At 42.3% G+C, this 25,503-nt stretch overlaps 1 protein-coding gene across 1 annotated transcript; it reads left to right on the forward strand.

The window, feature by feature from the left end:
• Positions 1-1,222: 1,222 nt before the first annotated feature.
• LOC308305303 (uncharacterized protein) lies at positions 1,223-25,294 on the forward strand. The gene is made up of 5 exons (XM_080750071.1): positions 1,223-1,919; positions 12,903-13,129; positions 14,041-14,095; positions 14,241-19,996; positions 20,372-25,294. Exons 1-5 carry the CDS (start codon positions 1,613-1,615, stop codon positions 23,357-23,359), a joined length of 9,333 nt encoding a protein of 3,110 aa, XP_080606197.1. The 5' UTR covers positions 1,223-1,612; the 3' UTR covers positions 23,360-25,294.
• The last annotated feature ends 209 nt before the right edge of the window (positions 25,295-25,503 follow it).

The raw sequence follows: 25,503 nt of genomic DNA on the forward strand, positions 1-25,503 counted from the left end.
GTTTTCATTTGTCTAATGCTATTACATGTGATAAACACAGCTGTGCATAAAGAAACATTTAAAAAAAAAACTTTTTATATAGTATTTTTATTTAAAAAAGAAAGAAAAAAATGAAATTTGTCTTTAAATATAAAGAAAAAAAAACATGACTAGGCCTATGTCTCTTTTAAATAGCATTTATACATGATTATTGTGCAATTGACAGATTGTTAATGATAGATTGATAGTATTGATTCTCAGCTAATGAGGTATAATCTAAATGGCAGTGGTATGGCCACTTGTACATGCATGTTTAAAATAATAACATGAATCTATCATTGTAATAGCATGAATGTACCGGTACAATAACATGGTATTTTTATACAAATGAAACACAATTTTAAACATACAGTAGGCTACGTATACAATATAGCCTATGTTCTAGCCCCATGCAGCCCCATACACCCTACGAGCTAGGGGGTCCCTGCTCCATCTCCCCATCAATTTGGGGGTCCCTGGCCTGTAAACGAAGACCCCTGAGTAGATTCCATTTGACTCCAGTAGGTGGCGGTATCAAGGGAAGCGCCCATAGAGCTATGGAAGCGCCTCCTCCGTAGACCCCGGAAGCTGTTCCCGTTGTTTTCCTGTAGAGATGGGATTTATGGCTCTTTGAAGTGAGCCGGATCTCTGGGATCCGTTCCTTTCAAAGAGCCGTTCAAAAGACTGTCTCATTTTAGTTATTTAAGTTATAGTTTATACTTTGTAGATTTTGATTATAATTACAAATCACTTCTTCAACCCTATACATTATTTTGCCAAGTAGGTCTATACATTTCTGCCATTTGAAAATAGCCCGATCTACAAGCTCACAATGTGTCGCAATCTATTTCCAAATGATTTTTCTACATTTTATTCATTGGAAAACTTGTGAAATGGGACATTCTGTATAATGACTACTTTCTACTGTTGGTAGGCCTACTTTAAGTGCATTTTGATACCAAATTACTTTTGAACTTTTACTCAAGTAAATTTTAATTCCAAACTTCTACTTGGGGCAGAGTATTTCTACAGTATTGACACTTTTACATGAAGAATGTTTGTACTTTTTCCCACAACTGTTCGTTTACAAAATGAACGGCTCCCTACTGCGAACCGGGTCCCGGTTCATTTCAAAGAGCCGTTCAAAAGACTCGATTCGTTCGCGAACGTCCCATCTCTACTGTTGTTTACGTCGAGAGAGAGCTAGCTAGCAGCAGGGCGCTAGGATAAGTTTCTTGTTTTTAATCGGATAGAAAGTGACTTAGAAACACAGACCTCGACGCTTTAGGTGTCCATTGACACCAGCGTCACATTTCTCATTGTTTTTTCGTCAATAAGAAGGAGAATGTGAGTGCATTTTGAAGCTCGGGAGTTTGTCGACTTCTGGTCCGTCTTCTGTCTGCCGCGTTTCTTGTTGTGAACAAGACACAACCCCAGAAAAAGACCCGCACAGAGGCCTGCGAGGAAACCGACGAACTATCCCACTCCTAACCACCTAAACAGGGTCTAAAACGACCCAAACCGGGTCTTAAATTTAAATAAAATACAGAAATAAAAGAAGAAGAAAAAAAACACCCCGACCAGGCCTAGAATCATGTCCGGGGAGGACTTCCAGTCGCGCTACGCCACCGTGATGGACAGCATGCTGCGGGGCGCCGTGGCGGAGACCACCCGGCTCTTCCAGACCATGGTGGACGAGCTGAAGAAGGAGATCAACGCCATCAAGCAGGAGAACGAGGAGCTGCGCTCCAAGTGCATGGACCTGGAGGAGGAGACCGAGCCCGGCGCCGCCACCACGGCCGCCTGCGAGCCGTCTGGAGCGGGGGAACCTCCGCCGCCGTCCGAGGGGGCTTCTGAAGCTCCTGGACCGACGGACAGACGAGACTCTGCCGTTCAATGTGGTGAGTTATTCTGGGGAACTAAACGTTTCGACGTAAAATGTTTAATATTGGACTGCCCCGATCCCCCTATAGGGCCTATTGTGAGGCTGAGATGAAGAACAACTAAAGGTTTCACTCCAGAGAGGAATGACAATCGTTTTCTGAGCTATAATTCTATTAGATTTAATTACTTACTATCAAAACATAGTCTCGGCCTGGCGGAGACAACAATTGGGCACAAATAAAATCCCCCGAATGTTTTATATTGGACTGCTCCTCCCCCTACACGTGAAGCTGAAATGAGGAGCAACTAAAGGTTTCACTCCAGAGAGGAATGAAAATCGCTTATGTTCTGAGCTTTATAAATCTATTCGAAAAACAAAACAAAAAATAATATATAGATTTTTTTCTAATTATCAAATAGCTTACTTTTTATGTCAACAAATAAATCGTAGAAAATCCAAATTGGCGATTTTTGTTTTAAAGGATATTTCACTTTCAAAAAAAGTTTGTTCATTTTATCGTCTAATCAGGCTTTTATGAACAGCCTGAACAGTTTTTAATTTGCTTGATTCAATATTTAGATATTTGATGTAAATGTTACCAGGCCCTCCAGGCCAAGGGCCTCTCCACACACACCCATTGTAACTTCAAACTTCATTTTAACCATGATAGATTAATTAAAAACACCCATTATTATTTTTTTCTGGTGACTCATACTACCCTCCTAATACGTGACTAGGCCGTGTTTTTCGATAACTTTTCATTTATTTTTTATATTTCATTTTTCCACTTTCCGTAATAATTATTAAAGGGATCCCTGGCTAATACGACAAATATGCCTTAATACATTATAATTGTCCTCTATAAATACAATGTAAAATTAAAAACACCTAAATTATTTTATTCATCCTAGAAATAGCTAATCTTTCACTCAATAGGGGAAATGCCCGTCGCAAGTTGATGATGTCATAAATGTAATTTGTGATCTATCCCTATGGAATTTATGAAATGCATGTGCAATAAAAACAAACATAATACTTCCTATGGTTAATATGAGCATCAAATCAAATATTTCAAATGTGTTTGTGTTTTGTTTTTTTGCACATGCATGCAGTAAAAATGACACATGACATTTATGACATCATCAACTTGCGACAGGCATCTCCCCTATTGAGGGAAAGATTAGCTATTTCTGGAAGAAATAAAATATTTAAGGTGTTTTTAATTGTACATTGTAGTTATAGAGGACAATTATAATGAATTAAGGCATATTTGTCATACTAGAAGCTGGGCGGCCTGGCCAACTCGGATCAATGTAAATAGGGAATGAATGCCCCGCCCTTTAATGCAAACCCCATTATACCTGTTTTCATAGGACCCGTTTTGACCATCTGTCTGCCTGTGTCCATTTATGCCCATATATGGAGATATCTGTATCTGTCTGTCTGTCTGTCGGCGTCCATTTTATGTCCATATATGGAGATCACTGCAGTTATAGTTCTGGGTCCATTTTATGCCCATATATGGAGATATCTGTCTATCTGCGTCCATTTTATGCCCATATATGCCCATTATACATGAGGTTTGCATTAAAGGGGGAACCGGCACTGTGTCTGCAACACAGTTGGAGGCACAGACAGATCCATTTATGCCCATCTATGGAGATATCTGTATCTGTCTGTCTGCGTCCATTTTATGCCCATATATGGAGATCTTTGACCATCTGTTTGCCTCTGTCCATTTATGTCCATATATGGAGATATCTGTATCTGTCTGTCTGCAATCCATTTTATGCCCATATATGGGGGCATTCATTTTATGCCCATATATGGAGAACGCGCGTGCCCGTGGGACGAACGGTTCTCGAGATACGCGGATTACATACATACATACACACTCACAGAGATTTTTTGTTGACTCATGTGGCGTACGTGATGTCAGAGCCTTTTATGAAGTGATGTCACAATGAGTCAGAGCTTTCGCCGATTTCCTCCGGAACAGCCTGATGTCAACAATCAACCCCGCATAAGGAGATTCCGAACGTTTCGCGCCGGTTCGGGAAAACCGCGCGTCGGGTCGGGTCGAGACCCGGCACTGCACTCCGTGCCGCGGCGGGGAACGCGCGTGCCGAATCTGAAGCCGGTGGGACGAACGGTTCTCGAGATACGCGGATTACAGACACGCAGAGACTTCTCGCATTTATAGATAGATAAGCCAGGGATCCTTTTAAAAAAAAAAAAAAAAAAAAAACACAACGTCCTGCTCACGTATTAGGAGGGTAAAATGAGTCACCAGGAAAAAAATAATTGGTGTTTTTAATGAATCTATCATGGTTAAAATGAAGTTTGAAGTTACAATGGGTGTGTGTGTGGATAAAAGCCCATAGCTGTTTCCCTGTTGAAAGTGGAATATCCCTTTAAATAGTCGACTAGTCCTCTTGGAACCTCATTTAAGCTCATTTCATGATATGTTCATGATGATACTGTTAATGTTTATCAGTAGCACGTATCGGTAGCACTTTACAATAATGACCTGTTATAAATAATTTATAAACATTTATAAGCAGTTTGTAGATGAGTAATAAACATGAACAAACTGTTTATTGACATTTGTAAATGTTTAACTAAACATTTATAACTGTTTTAAACATCATTTACATGTTATTAGTAAGGTATTAGTAAGTAGTAAACTAATCATGAATAAATCATTTATATACATTCATAAATATTTATTAAATCATTTATAACCAATGCTAAAAATCACATATAATGTGTAGGAATGCATTTACAAATGTCTGTTAAGGTGACCTCCATGTTTGTTGATGTTTAATATATACGCTTTGTAGATGTTAACCAGAGCCCTATGTAAAGTGAAGACCGTGAGGTCGCAAGTTACTATGAAAACCTCCACCGGCTGTCTGTCATGTCACGTCACGTCACGTCACGTCACGTCACGTCCGGCACCGTTGCCCCTATCCATACCAAACTTTGCACACACTCCTTGTCTGCCAAACCACAACCCCCGCCCCTGATTTCTCACATGTCCCTCTTCTAGTGCCACCATGAGGTTGCTTATCTCCCAATTAGGGAGTCTTACTGGTTATTTACATCTGTCTGTAAATGTGGCCTCCTTGTTTGTTCATGGTTATGCTTTGTAAAACATCCTTTAAACATCTATAAATCATTAGTAGAGGTTATCAAGAGCCTTAATGTAAAGTGAAGACTATTCATTATTTACAACTGTCTGTCTGTTAATGTGGCCTCCATGTTTGTTCATGTTTAGCAGTTTGGCAAGTTTGGCATTGATTGGGGAAACGGTGCCGGAGATAAGAGTAGGGCCAAAAGTGTGACGTGACGTGACATGCCGGACAGACTGACGGAGGGAATGACAGACAACCGGTAGAGGTTTTCATAGTAACTTGCAACCTGATTGTCGCAATGAATAGTCTTCACTTTACATTAGGGCTCTTGATAACATCTACAAAGCGTATATTAAACATGGACGTCACCTTAACAGACATTTGTAAATGCATTCCTACACATTACATGTTGATGTTTAGCATTAGTGATAAATGATTTAGTAAACATTTACGAATGTATATAAATGGTTTATTCATGATTAGTTTACTACTTACTAATACCTTACTAATGACATGTAAATGATGTTTAAAACGGTTATAAATGTTTAGGTAAACATTTACAAATGTCAATAAACAGTTTGTTTATAACAGGTCATTATTGTAAAGTGCTACCAAAACATTGGATTATTTTATGCCTCTGTGTTTACACATTTTTTGAACATTATCTGTAGATTATCACAAGTAGCCTATACAAATGCTTAGAATGAATTACAAACAAAACATAGTGTAGGCCATGCTTTTCGGCCTTGTGCACAATAATTGGACACACAATAAATCCGCAAAATGTTTAATATGGGATTGCTGAAATGAGGAACAACTAAAGCTTTCACTTCTCCTGAATCCATTGGCTGTAAGACAGCCAGTGATGTTAACTTCAGCCACTGGTTCTCAAACTTTTCAGGCCACGACCCCCCAAAATAATCACATTTGAACTGGGGACCCCCCAACATAATATTTGAACGGGGGAATCATAATTGAGCAAGCACTTTGAATTGTAGGAGTTGAGGCATTACATTTAGTTTGACTTGCACAGTTACATATTGTGAAAATAAACGATTACGAGGCGTATTGAGCTTATAGGTCATATTTCTATATTGCTATAAAGCATATTTAAAAAAACACCTGTGTGAATAGCCCTGAAACATGACAGTCGCTCACGACTGTCATGGTTCTGGGTTGACATGGTTTCGGGCAGAGCGATTTAATTAGCCCCTTACAGCTACACAAACATTCAGATTTCACAAAGTGCTTAAAAGAAGCCTTTTTACATCTCCTTGTATGGGCCGTTCTGTTCGTGATGTCAGTTACTTTTAGGCCTGTCAAAATTTGCCAAAAATGGCATTCGAATATTGGCTTCTAAATCCACTGTTGATTCGAATAATTCAAAAAATTCAAAGCATTCGCACTTCGGAGCTTCGGAGCTTTTTTTTACACGTTATATTCACACCAATACAGCCATTACAGGATTGTGTCAAAGGCCCTGTCTCTAATCTAGAAACAGGATATAAATGTCTCAGTAGAAGAGCATGAAGCATATTATTGTTAACATACAGTTTGGACTACATATTTTCTTTCTAAATAACGTACAACAGGACATGCCCTGAAGGCTTGTCCTGTTGTCGGGGACAAGTAATAAATCCTTCCGGACAAGTTCATTAAAAATGTACTTGTCCGTTGGACAAGTGGCTCTTGGTTTCACTTTTGTCTGTGATGCTGCTGGCAGCTTTGTGCCGTATGCAGACTATGGACTGACCATACTATGGAGTGGAGGGAGCAGGGGGGGGGTCGTTAGCAGTCCTTTTGTTATTCATGCTAGTTCAATGTCTGACTTCTATGCATGCATTTTGAAAGAAATCACTGTCAAATGTCTATTTTTTATCCGGACAAGTGACTTGTGTGCCTGTACAAGTGAATGGGAGATGTACAAGTGCCGGAAAAAGTTAATGTCAAGCCCTGTTATACAAACACTTTCATTATCACTTTAAAAAGCAGTAGCTTTATGTTTATGCAACACTATTTAGGGCAGGGGTCCTCAATAGGCGGACCGCGGTCCACGTCCGGACCGCGAGGCACCGCCGACCGGACTCAGGACGAATTATATATGTAAAAAAAAAAAATCTCTGTTTTGTTTCCACTTCTCATTGTATTCCACTTCATTGCATGCGCTCTGAAGTCTGTGTGCGAGAGAGAGAGAGAACGCCACGCTGATTGGCTGATGCCGGGGCATAAACTATTATGGTTTGTCATCTCTTTGACAACGACGCGCTGATAGGCTGTTACCACCGCCTCTGTTCATTTCACAGACGGCGGAGTGCGGAAACTTTCGAGGCAGGGAGCACGCAGCAGCAGCGATTAGCTGCAGGCTGTAAACTAGTTGTGGGTTTCATTCGCGCACAAGCACAACATCAACGTGAATACGTTTGCAGGATGAGGATTATAATCTTCTCTTCAGAGAGTTTTCGCGAGGTGCCACAGGCCATGGCTGCCTCTCTCTTTCTCCATGGATTTGCAGCCAGCGAGCCATGCAGCAAAGCCAGCTGCGAGCCACACACTCGGTATAGGAGTGAGCCACGTTCCGCATCGTCTCCGACGCGCGACACCTCGTTTTCGGATCGATATTCACGTTGCAACACAAGCATAAATCATTTGAAGATTATCCCAGTTTGCTAAAAGAAACAAACACTAGCGCAAACAAATAATCTTCGTAAAATAAATATCTCTGCTCCACCTTGTTTTATTACATTCTGTTCTCCCTTCAACGGGTTGTTACTCTTTAGTCAAGTGAGTCAACTTGTGGGTCAAAGAGGACCCCAAATGATTTTGGAGGAGTCCCCAGGCCAGATGAAAGTGAAGTCATAATTAATTAACACCCTTTTAATAAAGAAAGAAACAGAAAAAGACCATTACTGCATCAACAAACTAAAAAAAAAACATTAGCCAATGTAAAATAATGTATGAAAGGGATCCCTAATTAAGGTTATGAGGGCAAGTAGGACATGAACTGTACTTGCCAGACGGGCATATATATATGTTACAGTATGTTTGGGTAACTCAGGACGTTCATTGTAAGAGCGCTTGTTTCGTTCACCACACACTAATCACCACCAGATGGCGACGACAGCCCATAGACAGCCATTCACTAGTGCAGGCGCTGACGTCACTCGTTTGCGACTCCCTTTCTTTATTTACTAGCCTAGCTGGGCGGTGTTTAGCCATTAGCTTAGCCATTAGCTTAGCCATTAGCTTACTATGAGCGTTTATCTTGGGCTTGCCCAGGCCTTACGGCCTGGGCATAAATATAACGATTGCATTCACCACGGCTTCGTAACTCGCGCGGCGCTCCGCCGGCCGCGCGGCCCTGGCCCGCTCTTCGCGACCACTCGCGCCTGCGGCGCTCGGGGGCGAAGAGCAGGACCAAGGTCCGCTGGCCTTCGCGCCGCTTGCAATGTCGTGGACAATCGATGGGCTCCGCCTGGAGGACGTTGTTGTGGGCGACCGCTTGTTCCGCCCCGTGCGGCACCGCGAGTGCTCCGTTTCTCGGCCGTCCTGTTTCTCTAACATCAGGTGACATATATATATATATATATATATATATATATATATATATATATATATATATATATATATATATTTTTTTTTTTTTTTTTTTTTTTTTTTTTTCCCGGACCCGGACCTGTTTCAAAAAAATATTTGTGGACCTTCAAGATTTGTATTTGAGGACCCCTGATTTAGGGCCTTAATAATCTAAGAAAAAAACTACAGTTGAAGTTGAAATTTAGGGCGGATTCACAGTGGGTCCGATTGATTCGAACTGTTCCCGAATACATTTTTTTTTTCACTCTATCAAATGTCTTTGCCAAAAAATAGCCAATCTGCAAGCTCACAGAAAAGCAATACTGTACACCAAGGGTCTTCAACAGGGGGTCCGGGACCCCTAGGGGGTCCTCAGAGTTACTACAGGGGGTCCTCCAAATCTTTGTGTGATAGAAACCTTTTTTCTCCTTTTCTTATATTGACCACTTGAACCCTAACGTCCATATTCTGAGAATACTATATTCTACAAGCTATATTCTAAAATACTATAGCTCACAACGCCTCGGCTATTTTCGGCAAAGAGGTTTGGTGTAGCGGGGAAAAAGCTCAGACTAAGTACAGAGTGAAAGGTCAAGAACACTTCTGTTGCCAACTCCGAGTTTCCCGAGTTTGTATAGGTACCCCCCCTGTGCCAACCCCGAGTTTGGGCCGTAAAAAATAAAATAAAAATAAAAACAGTTTTTTGGACCTCAAAAAATGTATTAGGCATGATCGCGATCGCGAAATTGCATGTTTAACCCCCATACCAACCCATTCTTTCAAACATGGCAGCCATGTTTGTTTACATCTGAAGAAAACATAATGGCTGCTATATCATATGAATGCCTGAACGGATTTCCAAGCGGATTTTTTTGTTTGAAAGCTGTGAACAGTCTGCACACACGTGGTGCATGATCTAGGCATGGGCGTGCACAATCCGTGCACTATGAATTACATGGAAGTCTATGGAGACCATGGCATATTGGACCTTCAAATAGATTTAATTGATTGCAACTTAAGTGTTAAGTATTAACAGTTCAAGTGGTTAAATATCTGAAAACATTAATTGACATACATCCAAAATACACTGATGATTGTGCTGTCAAACGATGGAACTATATGGAATCTACAAAAATGTTGTGGGGGTCCCTGCTTCATCTCTCTCTCAACTAAGGGGTCCTTGGCCTGAAAACGTTGAAGACCCCTGCTGTACACAACCAAGCGAACACACACTACCACAACATCTGCCAAGTGGTCCCTGGTGCACCCAGCCCCCAGTGGTCCCTGGTACACCCAGCCCCCAGAGGTCCCTGGTGCACCCAGCCCCCAGTGGTCCCTGGTACACCCAGCCCCCAGAGGTCCCTGGTGCACCCAGCCCCCAGTGGTCCCTGGTACACCCAGCCCCCAGAGCATAGTGTGAATCTGCCCATAGATAGGGCTGTCACCATTATGACATATTAACTCATTGAATGCCATTTCAAGATGGCCCCCAAGTACCAGACTGCCACTATCCTAGATTTCTAGTGCACGGATCAATTTTTAGTGCACGGATCGTGCACGCCCATGCACCATATATGCATCATATGTGTAGTACTTTTTAACAGCTTTCAAACAAAAAAATCCGCTTGGAAATCCGTTCAGGCATTCATGAGATAGAAGCCTTCAAAGTCAGACAAAACAAACACTGCCACCTTCCAAATTTCTAGTGCACGGATCAATTTTTAGTGCACGGATCGTGCACGCCCATGCCTAGATCATGCACCATATGTGTAGTACTTTTTAACAGCTTTCAAACAAAAAAATCCGCTTGGAAATCCGTTCAGGCATTCATGAGATACAAGCCTTCAAAGTCAGACAAAACAGCCATTTTTGACATTTTGAAAGATGTGTTTGTTATGGGGCTAAACATGCAATTTCGCAATTGCGATCATGCCTAATACATTTGAGGCATTTTTAGAAAATTTTTTATAAAAAAATTTTTTGATTTTTTTTTTTTTTTTTTCAAAATGGCTTCCAACTCGGGAAACTCGGGCTGTGGCAGCCTGGGAGTACTGTAATAACTCGTGAAACTCGTGCCTTGGCAGTCAATGAGTTAAATGACGATTAATTGTCACTCAAATAATTGCGATTAACGATTCAATTGTGTATTTGTCGTTGACAATTACATTTCAGGGGAGCGTTCTTTAGGTTGAATAGTACTTTATTGACAAGAATGGCAGCAGCAACAGCAAACATATAAACATATAAACAGCAGCATGATATATACAGCAGCAGCATAGCGTAAGCAGCATACACTAAGCATAACGGACTAAGCAGAGCATGACATAAGTAGCAGCAGCCTAATGCATAAAGTGCAGTGTATACCAGGCATAGATACGATAACCTAATGAGCATTAATACAGCATCCTAATAGACTAAGCAGAGCATGACTATGGCCTTGGATTCTGCGCTCGGATCAATTCCCGCAGGCCCGCGATCCCGAGGGTACCGCACATCGTGGGCTTCAACCTATCTGCGGTCAATTGATCCGAGACCCCCCGCGGGGCCTGACACAGAACCCATAGGTGGAGCTGGGGAGGTGGCGGAGCAGCAGCGCAGTGGCAACTGAACTGCTATGGGGCATAGCCCCCCCTAAGTATTCTGGGTAGGGGTCGGAACGCACGTCCCGACCGCGTGAGCGCGCGCAACCTCCGGACCACTCCCCCGAACTGGCTGCGTCACCATGTTCCTACGCTAAATTTCTGTTTGGCTTGTAGGCTTTGAAGTCGCACATGGCAGACACATAACCTAAATATACAAAAAAATTACTGACATATTTGACAACTTTATTCTTAAAAAAATAATAACATTGATAGGGGAAATAGACGATCTACAAGCTCACAACGCGTCGCATCGTGGCGCGTTGTGAGCTTGTAGATCTGCTATTTCCACTGTTTTTCAAAATGTTTGAAAATATATGAACATTTTTCAACATGGAAACGATTATGACGATTATGCGAAATAATTGATATTGCCTCAAATAATTGTGATTAGACGATTATGTAATAACTAGCCCTTACCGTTCAAAGATATGAGCTCTGAAATGATGTGCAGTGTGTGGGTTATGGGGTGTGCACTGTGCACACAGTATATGAGGGATGGAAAGTAACTTTAACTGGTGCTTGCATGATAATATGTAGGAGCATCAATGTAAGAAATACCCGTTTCGTTTAATGGCTACAGAGATACTGTGTATCGATCTGCATGATTTTTGGACAACATCTGTAACAGGGCCAGACCCCCCCCCCCCCCCCCCCACACACACACACACACACACAGACACACACACACACACACACACACACACACACACACACACACACACACACACACACACACACACACACACACAGAGCTGGTTAAACATGTTGCCTCATGCTAGATGCAGAATAGATAAGCCTCATGCTAGATGCAGAATAGATACACCATAAAAACGCTAATATACAGCATACGATTTGTGAAAGTGACAAACCGGCTTCACAGTTATGTCAGGTATGTTCATATGCTAATGGTGATGCGATTTCAGATCAATTGCTCCAGCCATTGAGGAGAAACGCTGTGACAGACATGTCTTTGTCAACTCACTGAGCTATTGTGACTACTGTGTAGATTGAGAATCTTTGCAGAGAATATTGTGTGCACTTGTTTTTAATTAATTATGTTGTATTTTATTCTTGTTATCAGTCTCTCCAAAGTTCTCTGCAAAGTTTGTTCATCAGGGAGTGATATACAACTTGTTCACACAAAGCATATTTAGCCTGTTCTGTATCTGATGAAAGAAAGACTGGCTTAATTTTCATAGCTAGGCTTTTCAAAAAAACAAATTTAACCGACCTATTAGTAATGGGAAGGATAATGTTTTAGTAGAAAACTGCTAAATAGAAAACACACAGAAAACACACAGAGTCCAAATGGAAAAATAGAACAATAAAATGGATACATTAAATAAATACACAGTATGTAATATATATGTACTGTATATAAATACTGACCAAATACCTTCATCGATATATTGTGACGACAACATAAAATGTTCCATTATAGCGGATACATAATCTCACAGTGTACGACACGTTTACACATTTTTAAAAAGTATAAAATAGGGTGACGGAAAAGATACATCACAATACATCCAAAATCTAGTCTCTACTCTGCATTTCACCGAAAATTCATTTGAAGGAGATGAATTCCTTTGGTCTTATTGCCTCATGTCTCGTTTCTTGGTTTTGTGTTTTTTTCGTGTTTTTTAGACCTGGTCCGTGTGGAAGCCCCGCTGGTGGGTCAGTGTCACAGCGCCCTCAAGTTGAAAGACGTCCAGGAGGCTGTGGAGGCTAAGAAACAGCCCAAGACCCCTGGTGGTGCACAACCTCTGTCTGTGGAGGCTAAGAAACAGCCCAAGACCCATGGAGGTGCACAGCCTCTGTCTGTGGAGGTTAAGCAACAGCCCAAGACCCATGGAGGTGCACAACCTCCAACGGTATGGCGCTCACATGCTTTCCTGCTCTGTCCAAAACAAATTGCATTTCTTTTCACTGTAAGCCTGAAAATGCTTGGAATCCATTACTAGTAATAATAATTGGGCACAACTAAATCCCCAAAATGTTTAGTAATAATGGACTGCCACCTCCCCCTACATGTGAAGCTGAAATGAGGAGCAACTAAAAGGTTTCACTTCTCCTGAATCCATTGGCTGGAAGGCAGCCAGTGATGTTGCCACTGGTTCTCAACCTTTTCAGGCCGCAACCCCCACCATAATCATATTTGAACTTATTACTCACCCCATGGAGTCTTGAATTCATGGATATTTTAGTTTTTGTTGCATTCCTAAGCCAATAATTTGATTACAACAAACTTTGCCCCTCTGATTCCGGATGGAGACACAAATGTATTTGAGTGAGTAATTAGAGGGGGAAAAGTAATTCTGGCGGTGAACTACCCTTTTAATCCTGTTAATCCTGTTGGGGCTGTCACCATTATTACATTTTACTTGATGATAATTGTCCTCAAATATTTGTGATTTAATTGTGTTTCTGTCGTTATGACAGACTATGAATGCATTTCTGTTTGGCATTTTGGCCAAAAGTAGCACAGATATGACAATTAACTTAAATAATTGAATTACGTCATAAAACATTGCCGATCTGCAAGCTCAAAATGCTTCTTGAACTATTTGTGCTATTTCTGTAGCATTGACTATGTTTGAAAATATTTGAAACATTTTCAACATGGAAATGACTATGGCAGTTATGCAAAGAGTGATTGCGATTATCTCAAATAATTGTGAATAGGCGAGTATGTAATAGTAGATGTACTCAGCTTTGAGTATGAGTAATTTTCACCCTTGGGATTTGATTGTGACATGTTTCTCTGCATATCTTGTTGAACCAGGAGGATGGTAAGCCAAACCCAGTGTACCACCTACGAGTCATCAGAGACAAAGCAGGTACAATCGCCTTTTCCAAACAAAGACCAAAATGATTTCAGATAAATAGAAAATGGTATTAATAAATCCTGAAAAAATATTTTGGTTGGAGAAAAATGTTATACCTTTACCTCCTTTTATCTCTTTTATCTCTTTTGTTAAACAGGCCAAGCCAAGCCCTTTGTTAAACGCATTACCATTGAACTTCCCAAACACCAACCATCTTCAAGCGGAGAACTCTCGGATACACCGCCACAGCTCTCTTGTGAAAGAGGGACCCAGAGCCAGGCCTCTCAACTGGTCATCATACGTCCTCTTCCATTGAAGGAGAAGATGGAACAGCAGTCTCGCATCATACAGCAGATACCAGTGACGATGGCAGTAGCAGAGACCTCAACGCTGGATCAAGATGGATCGTTTATAGTTCCTCTGCAACCACCAGGGGTTCAGCTGCGTACAAAAAAGAACTTGTCAGAGGCAGCTGCTACCCCCACGAAGGGAAAAAAATCTGCTGCTCCAGTTTGCATGACAAAGGTTAAGGTTAGTCCTCAGTCACCATCCCGAAGAAGTGGGAGGACACCAATGAAAGTGAAATCCTGGAGTTCTCCTCGACGTTCAGTTGACGATAAGGCTGACAAGTCACCTTCACCCAGAGCGGATGAAATCATTCCAGTGACATCACCTAGAAGAGGACGAAAACCAAAGCAATCAAGACCCTCTGCAATCAAACGGAAAGTTGAATCGATAATGGCATACCTAAACACTGATGAACCCCCAGCTGAGGAGGAGGCAGGCATCCCTCTGGCAGACGTGGAAGAGATTGAGGAATGTACTCCACTTGTTCCAGCATTATCCCCTGGAAGAGAACAGAGTCCTTCCAAATCCAAGCTGCTACCAGTGAAACTGGATGAGGTGACTCCATCTTCACTTAATGAAACGCCCTCAGTGACTGAGACGGTGGAGACCCCATCAGCGGAGTCCGCAAAAGCACCATTATCAGCTCCACCAAGAGAACGCCGTATGTCATATCCAACTCTTCAAGAAGCAATGCTACTCGTTGAAGCCTCAAATGCAAACTATGCCCATGAGGCAACGATGGCGAATAAACCTAGCGTGCAGCCCACATCAGCACTGCCTGAAACTCAACATTCTCCATTGCCGCTTACCCCTCCAAATGAAGATGATCGTGTTCCTCCCAAAACTACTGCACCCTCAGTAACAACGACAACTTTCGGTTTAACACTGAGACAGCCTATCCCAACTCCGATAATAACTTTCTCAAAGTCGCCCAACGTGACCTCCAAGAAAATAATTGTCGTGCCAAGACTAATATCCTCATGTGCTCCCCAGGCGATTTCAACCCTTTCACCAACAGACATGTCAACTGTCATCACAACTGTTGTATCTTCACAGAAGAATAGTGTTGTGTCTTCACAGAAGAATAGTTTACCCCAAGCTACAGCTGGTGAAAAAATACCACCACCGTCTGTTGCCACTGCTCCTGTAGAGACGGCGGTTGCTACATCCAGCCAATTGCGGTCCATTGCCCCTCCACAAACGGCTGCCAATTCCAGGGCAACTACCAACCCGTCTACGCAGTTTATCGATCCACGCTTCCCAAGAGTAATTGTAGTACCACTGCCGCTTTCAGTTTTGAAATTAAGACTCAACTCAGCAGGTAACTCTGGAAGAGCAACTGTGTCTACAGAAAAGTCAACAGTCAATGAAGAAGCAAGATCAACTACGTCAAAAGTCAATTCAACAACAACATCAACTGAAATGGATACATCCGAAGTCAATTCAGCAAAACAATTGTCTAAAACGGATGTGTCAGCAGTTGATTCTGCAACACCAGCTACTAAAACGGATTCTCCTCAACGTTCAGTTGATGATAAGGCTGACAAGTCCCCTTCACCCAGAGTGGATGAAATCGTTCCAGTGAAAAAAAGAGGACGACCACCTAAGCAACCAAGACCCTCTGCAATCAAACAGAAAGTGGAATCAAACACTGATGAACCCACAGCTGAAGAGGAGAAGGCAGGCATCCTTCTGGTAGACGTGGAAGAGATTGAGGAGTCAACAGTCAATTCAGCCTCAACATCCACAAAAACAGATACATCACTGGTGAATTCAGCTGCAACATCAACAAAAACAGCAGTCGATTCAGCAACATCATCAACTGAAACGGATACGGATACGTCCGCAGTCAATTCAGCAAAACAATTGTCTAAAACGGATGTGTCAGCAGTTGATTCTGCAACACCAGCTACTAAAACGGATTCTCCTCAACGTTCAGTTGATGATAAGGCTGACAAGTCCCCTTCACCCAGAGTGGATGAAATCGTTCCAGTGAAAAAAAGAGGACGACCACCTAAGCAACCAAGACCCTCTGCAATCAAACAGAAAGTGGAATCAAACACTGATGAACCCACAGCTGAAGAGGAGAAGGCAGGCATCCTTCTGGTAGACGTGGAAGAGATTGAGGAGTCAGCAGTCAATTCAGCCTCACAAACAGATACATCACTGGTGAATTCAGCTGCAACATCAACAAAAACAGCAGTCGATTCAGCAACATCATCAACTGAAACGGATACGTCCGCAGTCAATTCAGCAAAACAATTGTCTAAAACGGATGTGTCAGCAGTTGATTCTGCAACACCAGCAACTAAAACGGATTCTCAACGTTCAGTTGATGATAAGGCTGACAAGTCCCCTTCACCCAGAGTGGATGAAATCGTTCCAGTGAAAAAAAGAGGACGACCACCTAAGCAACCAAGACCCTCTGCAATCAAACAGAAAGTGGAATCAAACACTGATGAACCCACAGCTGAGGAGGAGAAGGCAGGCATCCTTCTGGTAGACGTGGAAGAGATTGAGGAGTCAGCAGTCAATTCAGCCTCAACATCCAGGAAAACAGATACATCACTGGTGAATTCAGCTGCAACATCAACAAAAACGGCAGTCGATTCAGCAACATCATCAACTGAAACGGATACGGATACGTTGGCAGTCAATTCAGCACAACAATTGACTAAAACGGATGTGTCAGCAGTTGATTCAGCAACTAAAACAGATTCTCCTCAACGTTCAGTTGATGAAGAGGCTGACAAGTCCCCTTCACCCAGAGCGGATGAAATCGTTCCAGTGAAATCATCTAGAAGAGGACGAAAACCTAAGCAACCAAGACCCTCTTCAATCAAGCAGAAAGTGGAATCAAACACTGATGAACCCATAGCTGAAGAGGAGGAGGAAGGCATCCCTCTGGTAGACGGGGAAGAGATTGAGGAATGTACTTTACTTGTTCCAGCATTATCCCCTGGAAGAGGGGGAGCAGCAACTGAAACCGATGGATCAACAGTCAATTCAGCAACAACTAAAACGCTGACATCAACAGTCAATTCATCAGCAGCTACAACCGATGTGTCATCAGGTAATTCAGCAACAACTAAAACAGTGACGTCAGCAGTCAATTCGGCTGATGCAACAACTGAAACTGATGCATCACAAGTCAATTCAGCAACAACATCAACTGAAACGGATATGTCACCAGTCAATTCAGCAAAACAACTGACTAAAACGGATGTGTCAGCAGTTGAATCAGCAACATCAGCAACTGAAACGGATTCTCCTCAACATTTAGTTGATAAGGCTGTCAAGTCCCCTTCACCCAGAGCGGATGAAATTGTTCCAGTGAAATCAACTAGGAGAGGACGAAAAACAAAGCAACCAATCAAACGGAAAGTGGAATCAAACACTGAACCCACAGCTGCGGAGGAGGAGGCAGGCATCCCTCCGGTAGACGTGAAAGAGATTGAGGAGTCGGCAGTCATTTCAGCAGCAACAACCACGAAAACAGCAGTCGATTCAGCAACATCAACTGAAACCGATGTGTCAGCAGTCAATTCAGCAAAACAATTGACTAAAACAGATGCCTCAGCAGTTGATTCTGCAATACCAGCAACTAAAACGGATTCTCCTCAACATTCAGTTGATGGACGAAAACCAAAGCAACCAAGACCCTCTGTAATCGAACATAAAGCGGAATCAAACACTGATGAACCCACAGCTGAGCAGGAGGAGGAAGAGGCAGGCATCCCTCTGGTAGACATGGAAGAGATTGAGGAGTCAGCAGTCAATTCAGCAGCAACATCCACGAAAACCGATAAATCACAGATGGATTCAGCAGAAACATCAACAAAAACCGCAGTCAGTTCATCAACAACAACTAAAACGGATAATTCAACAGTCAATTCAGCAACAACTTTGACTAAAAAGGATACCGATTCAGAAACAACATCAACTGAAATGGATACGGATACGTCAGCAGTCAATTCAGCAAAACAATTAACTGCAGTTGATTCAGCAACTTTGTCAACTAAAACAGATTCTCCTCAATGTTCAGTTGACGATAAGGCTGACAAGTCACCTTCACCCAGAGTGGATGAAATCGTTCCAGTGAAATCAACTAGAAGAGGACGACCACCTAAGCAACCAAGACCCTCTGCAATCAAGCCGAAAGTGGAATCAATAATGGAAAACCTAAACACTGATGAACCCACAGCTGAGGAGGAGGAGGAGGCGGTCATCCCTCTGCTGGAAGAGATTGAGGAGTCAGCAGTCAATTCAGCAGCAACATCCGCGAAAACCGATAAATCACAGTCCGATACATCAAAAGTTGATTCAGCAACTACATCAACTGAAACGGATACGTCAGCAGTCAATTCAGCAAAACAATTGACTAAAACACATGTGTCAGCAGTTGATTCTGCAACACCAGCAACTAAAACGGATTGTCCTCAACGTTCAGTTGATGATGAGGCTGACAAGTCCTTTTCACCCAGAGCAGATGAAATCGTTCCAGTGAAATCATCTAAAAGAGGAAGACCACCGAAGAAAACAAGACCATCTGCAATCAAACGGAAAGCGGAATCAAACACTGATGAGCCCACAGCTGAGGAGGAAGAGCCGGCAGGCATTCCTCTGGTAGACGTGGAAGAGATTGAGGAGTCTGCAAATTCAGCAACAACTAAAATGGACACGTCAACAGTCAGTTCAGCAACAACATCAACTGAAACGGATATGTCAGCAGTCAGTTCAGCAAAAACATCAACCCAAACCAATAATGCAGGTTGTGAAACCATTGCATCCACCGAAGCTTGCTCTAGTTTGAAAGACTCAACTTCATCCACTCATGTACAAAGCTTAGTACCACCAAGTGCACCACCACATCAAAAACGGTATCCAGTGGTCAGATTGACTAGGTTGTCGTTGACTGCATTGCAAAAAGAAATGTCCCTGGTTTTGAAGACTCGATCGCTTATCACTGAAAGCTGTAGTTCCGAAAAGAAAGACTCAACTCTAAAAAAGCATGCAGGGTCCTCTGCTCCACCTAAGGTGCCAAACATTGACCAGGAGATGCCAGGAGCAGCAGCAGGAACATCATCTCAGGTGTCACCTGCATCTCAGCAAGACGTTGACACAATTTCTCTGACATCAGCTCAACCAACTGAAGCTCAGTCGAGGGTGGATGTTGTACCACCAATAGTGACGGCTACTGTCCACGAGAAACCAGAGGAAGAAGCAGTCAAATCAGCTCAGCCAACTTCAGATTCAATTGATGATGCTGATGATGATGACGCTGATGATTCTCCTGATCCTTGCTATGGTTGGGAAGATTCTCCAGATATCCCATGCATACAAACATGTGCGCCTCCAGAGGTAACATCTGTTTTCAGTGAGAAGTCATCTGCCATTAAATCGATCAAGCAGCCAATGGCGTCTACAGAAGAAAATGACATGGTTTCTAAGACGTTGCCTCCATCCATCAAAAAGGACAACACATCTGATCCTCATCTGCAGATGACCAAAACCCAATTCCTGTCCCAGATGGCAATGTTACCTGTAGATCATGTTAAGAAACAGGTAATAATGAGTGCATAATGTTAATTACCAGACATTGTAGTCGCTAACAAACCTTTTCAGCTCAAGTCCCAAAAGAGGAATTTGGTACCTGACCCAAAAACTCATAACAAAAATAACTCACAATTGGGTAAATCTGCCATTTTCTTTATATTAATCTTTTGAAAATAGAAATACAGATACGGTTTTGGGCTATTTTCACTATTTTTGAAAAATTCTGGTAACAAGAACTGATAAGATTTATTTATTCATTTAGAAAATACAAAGATAATGCATGTTTTGTTTTTTGTTTTTTTGAGAGTTGCAGACTCTGTAGCTTTTCTTTTGCCCAAATAATGTTTATTTATTTTCTCTCTTTCTTTGTCATTGTAATTTCAGGCTTGCTCCAGTGATGCCATGGATACACAAGCTGAGAAAGGTGACAGTGAACAGGTGGATACAAATCCCCGCCTAAACAGACTCCGTAGTCATCGTCGTCAACTCAAATCCCACAAATTACAGCCCAGTTGTACAGAACCAAACACTGAAATACTACCAGAACCTCAACCCACACCAGTCCCAGCTAAGAAGGCTAGATTAGTTGGAGGGGAGACCTCTACTGAAATACTACCAGACCCTCAACCCACTTCTGTCCCAGCTAAGAAAGGTAAATTAGTTGAAGAGGAGACTCCTACTAAGTCCTCTACAGAAATACTCCCAGAACCTCAAACCACACCTGTTCTAGCTAAGAAAGCTATATTAGTTGGAGAGGAGGAGGAGACCTCTACTGAAATACTACCAGACCCTCAACCCACACCTATCCCAGCTAAGAAAGCTACATTAGTTGGAGAGGAGACCCCTACCAAGTCCTCTACTGAAATACTACCAGAACCTCAATCCACCTCCGTTCTAGCTAAGAAAGCTATATTAGCTGAAGAGGAGGAGACCCCAACTACGACCTCTTCTGAAATACTTCCAGAACCTCAACCCACACCTGTCCCAGCTAAAAAAGCACCTATCCCAGATAAGAAAGGTAAATTAGTTGGAGAAGAGGTGACCCCTACCACGTCCTCCTCTGAAATACTTCCAGAACCTCAACCCACACCTGTCCCAGCTAAAAAAGCACCTATCCCAGATAAGAAAGGTAAATTAGTTGGAGAAGAGGAGACCCCTACCAAGTCCTCCTCTGAAATACTTCCAGAACCTCAACCCACACCTGTCCCAGCTAAAAAAGCACCTATCCCAGATAAGAAAGGTAAATTAGTTGGAGAAGAGGAGACCCCTACCACGTCCTCCTCTGAAATACTTCCAGAACCTCAACCCACACCTGTCCCAGCTAAAAAAGCACCTATCCCAGATAAGAAAGGTAAATTAGTTGGGGAAGAGGAGGCCCCTACCACGTCCTCCTCTGAAATACTTCCAGAACCTCAACCCACACCTGTCCCAGCGAAGAAAGCTAGATTAGTTGGAGAGGACAAGACCCCTACCATTCCTGTCAGTCCTCAAAGATGTGAATCAACTAAAGAAGTGTTGACCCAGCAAAAGGCTAATGTTACACAATCTGCTTTCAGTCCTACAAGGTCTAGCTTAAGTAAAATTGTTGCTGGCCTTAAGAAGATTACTAGTGAATCTTCCTCTCGCAAGCCCAAGACACCAGGGCCCACTAAAGATGGCCGTGAAACTAGTTTAAATGAAACCAGCCCGTTAATTGCTAAGAGGCAGAGATTAATTGGAGATACTGTGAGCCCCAAAAGGTGTAGACAGACTGGTAATACAGCAGGTGAGGAAATGTTGCCCAAAGCAGCTGATACTCCTAATTTGTCCAAGATGAAAAAAGCTAAGACTTTGGATCAAACAGCCAGTGAGGAAAGGTTGCCCAAATCTGCTGATACTCCTAAATTGTCCAAGATGAAAAAAGCTAAGACTTGGGATCAAACAGCCAGTGAGGGAAGGTTGCCCAAAGCTGTTGATACTCCTAAATTGTCCAAGATGAAAAAAGTTAAGACTTTGGCTCAAAAAGCCAGTGAGGAAAGGTTGTTCAAATCAGCTGATACTCCTAAATTGTCCAAGATGAAAAAAGCTAAGACTTTGCCTCAAAAAGCTAGTGAGGAAAGGTTGCCCAAAGCTGCTGATACTACTAAATTATCCAAGATGAAACAAGTTAAGACTTTGGCTCACACAAGCAGTGAGGAAAGGTTTCCCAAAGCAGCTGATACTCATAAATTGTCCAAGGTGATAAAAACTAAGACTTTGGATCGAACAGAGAATTCCACTCGGTCAAAGTCAGAAAATGAAGCTAAATCTAGCCAATCGAAAATCGATGTCGATTTTCTCATAAGAAAAGCTAAAGCTAAAATCTTCTTGGCCACACCCAGAATGGAAGCCAGTGGATCAACAGTGAGCAAGAACAGAACTTCATCAATAAATCCTGCTAACACTGAGGCCCAAGTGCAGACCCCAACCAATCCAAAACGGTATCGCAGCCCATTGATGTCATCGGCTTCTCCTCCGCGAATGGATTTCTGCCCTTCTCCCCCTGCATTCCATGTATCACCTTCTCCACCACCATTTCATTTTTCGCCTTCTCCCCCACCAATTCCCTTTTCACTCTCTGTCCCACCAATTAACCCAAAATTTCTTACACCCACCTCTAGTCGCCCCTCTTCTCCTTTTCAAATGAAAATCTCTCCCCCCAGCAGCCGATCCAGCATCAGTGGCAAACCCGTGTTATTCAGAGCGCCACCAATCGTTTCACCCTTGCAGCCGTTATCGGTCCTCGGTAGGCGCCTGCTCAAGAACCAGTGCGGGCAGTGTGGCCGCATATTCGCCACCCCTCTTACCTTGGAGAACCACGTTAGCCTGCACAAAGACCTTTCACCCTTTACCTGCCTGCACTGTGGGAAGGGCTTTCACGACAACAGGGCCCTCAACCGGCATCACAAGCAGCACCGCGACGGAAGGGTCCACAAATGTGAGCAGTGTGGTAAGGGATTTGTCTACAAATTCACCCTCACCAAGCACATCCAGATGGTGCACTGTAGAATAAAGCCCTTTGTCTGCCAAATCTGCAACAAAGACTTCTCCACCAAAGAAGAGGTGACATCTCACATCAGAGTCCACACTGGGGAGACACCGTACCATTGTCACCTTTGTGAAAAGAAATTCAAGAGGAAAATGGACCTAAACAAACACCTGAGGTGGCACAATGGGGAGAAGAGATACTGGTGTCCCTATTGTGACAAGGGCTTCCTGGACTCTAACAATTTAAAAATACACAAGTACACGCACACAGGAGAGAAGCCCAGAGCCTGTCCCCACTGCCCCAAGAAATTCACACAAACTGGTCACCTCAAGAAACACCTGAGAACTATACACAAACAGGAGTGAGAACAGAACTCTCAGAATATGGCACCATGTCCCACACGTAGGGAATGGCTTCATGCATCGAGGACAAGCGCAAGTCGTCAATACAAATCAACAGACAAAGAGACAGTCTTTGATGAGCAGTCAGGTGTTTTGTTGTTCAGTTTTTTCCCTCAGGCCTGATGGCTTTCGGGCCCCCTTCCCGTTGCTTAACTTTCTTGGCTCCGCCAGTCTTAGCAAGATAGTCCATGGGCCATACGAGATGTCGCTCTCGGAAAGGTGGCAAAGGTTACTTGGCATTTTCTCTATATCTGTAGATACTATTTTCGTATGATAACCCTTTCTGAGATGCAGCTAAATTGGTGTTATCAGCCACTAAAGTTGGTGTCCCATTAACTTTACTATACAGGAAAAAAATGCTAAAAATTAATCTGCTTTAAGTAGCATATGAGGGGTCAAACTAGGGGCTTTTCATGATGCTTGCAATGGATTCGGAACCCCTAGTTTGACCCCTCATATGATACTTAAAGCAGATTACATTTTTGCTGTTTTTCCCCCTGTATTGTAAAGTTAAAGGGAAACCAACTTTAGTGGCTGATAACACCAATTTAGCTGTGTCTCAGGAAGGGTTATCATAACAAAATATTAATACAGATTTAGAGCTTCTTAAAAATGCTAAGTAAACTTTGCCACCTTTCTGAGATCAACATCTCGATTGGCCCATGGACTAAGAGACTTAACTCCTCCTAACCGTGACCCAGTGTGTGTGTGCACACTGATGACTCAAATGCAGAAAATACATTTATCATGTGGGATCACCTTTTTTGTTTCTTTTTTTTCTGTGACATTTTCTCAAACAATAGTACAATTATTAGAGATCTACCATTAGACTGTTGAGCTTTAACACAAGTTGCTTTGCTAAATGTTTGGAGTTGGCACCCTTTTTTGGCATTGCTCTGTAATGGCCCTCAGATGAATGTTAAGCAATATTTTGTTGACAGCTGAAAAGAACGGCTGTTATTTGTTTATTGTGTGATATTCAATATGTTATTTCTGAAGATATATAATTTTCTATTTTGATTCTTTTCATTTGCAGTTTAAAAGCAGTAACGAAATAGCTTGGCCAGACTAATATGTATTATATATCTAATACTGTGTAGATATTAGTCTGCAATCTTTGTGTGGAACATGCATTTCCAAGGGGTGAATAGAGGGTGTGCACATGCATAAAGTGAGCGGCAAAGTGAGTTTAACATCATTTAACGTTGTTTAATGCAATCAAAAAGGACTTTCCTGTTTGGATGTATAGGCTGTCAAGGCCAGAAAGTAGTTTATTTTGCCACTCAGTAGGTTTTCCTGCTTAACTTCCGGGTATGATGATGCCACGAGCATACCCTCTATTAAAAAGAAATGCCTCTGGTGATAACCCCTCCCCAGCAAACGGGGCCCTGATTGGTGCCCCTTTGGGGTCAGGGAAATCCAATCACAACCGAGCAAGGCCAGACCAAATCTGATTAGGGCTGTTTATTTTTTGCACTGGCAGATTTGTCTCGTTTCCAGGCTAAATAAGGAATGCTTAGCGTTTTCTCAGAAATTAGATGGTTTCCTGATCAGTTCATACTGATACAATTTATCTACGAGTGATTCATATTATTGTATTTTATTTGTGTATCTTTTATTTGACAAGTCAACCATGTTTCCAGGCAGAATCCAGAGAAGACACTGTGACAATATTTTGTTTCCGGTGTATGATAGTGTCGTAGAAATACTGCAAAACCAATTGTAAATATCCTTCTAACATTGTTTTGATTTTATGACCTGTGTTAACACGGTTTAGTTCCCACTGATTTCCCCCATAGTCTCCACAAGGGCATTAACGAAAAAGTCGACAAGTCGACTTCATTACACAAGTCGACTCCCACCAGAGAAAGTCGAAAGTCGAAGTTGAACAAAAGTAATACTTTCTAATGTGAAAATAGCAGATCTACATGTTCACAACGCCTCGCGATGCGAGGCGTTGTGAGCATGTCGATCTGCTATTTTCACAATTTCTGCCTCTATATATTTGACAATTTGGACAATGTTTAATTTGTCATTTTAGAGGGATTAAAAAGTCCTTAAATTTAGACTCGACTCGACTTTTTACTGAGTCGAGTCGTTAATGCCCT

Source organism: Nannobrachium achirus (genome assembly GCF_963921795.1).
Source record: "Nannobrachium achirus genome assembly, chromosome: 20".
NCBI classification, from domain to species: Eukaryota; Metazoa; Chordata; class Actinopteri; order Myctophiformes; family Myctophidae; genus Nannobrachium; species Nannobrachium achirus.

Excerpts from the sequence above, each read along its gene's own strand:
- LOC308305303 (XM_080750071.1), top strand. The coding sequence starts at position 1,613 with ATGTCCGGGGAGGACTTCCAGTCGCGCTACGCCACCGTGATGGACAGC. Across the intron at positions 13,130-14,040 it reads GAGGTGCACAACCTCCAACG|GAGGATGGTAAGCCAAACCC; the intron begins GTATGGCGCTCA and ends TTGTTGAACCAG. Across the intron at positions 19,997-20,371 it reads TAGATCATGTTAAGAAACAG|GCTTGCTCCAGTGATGCCAT; the intron begins GTAATAATGAGT and ends TTGTAATTTCAG.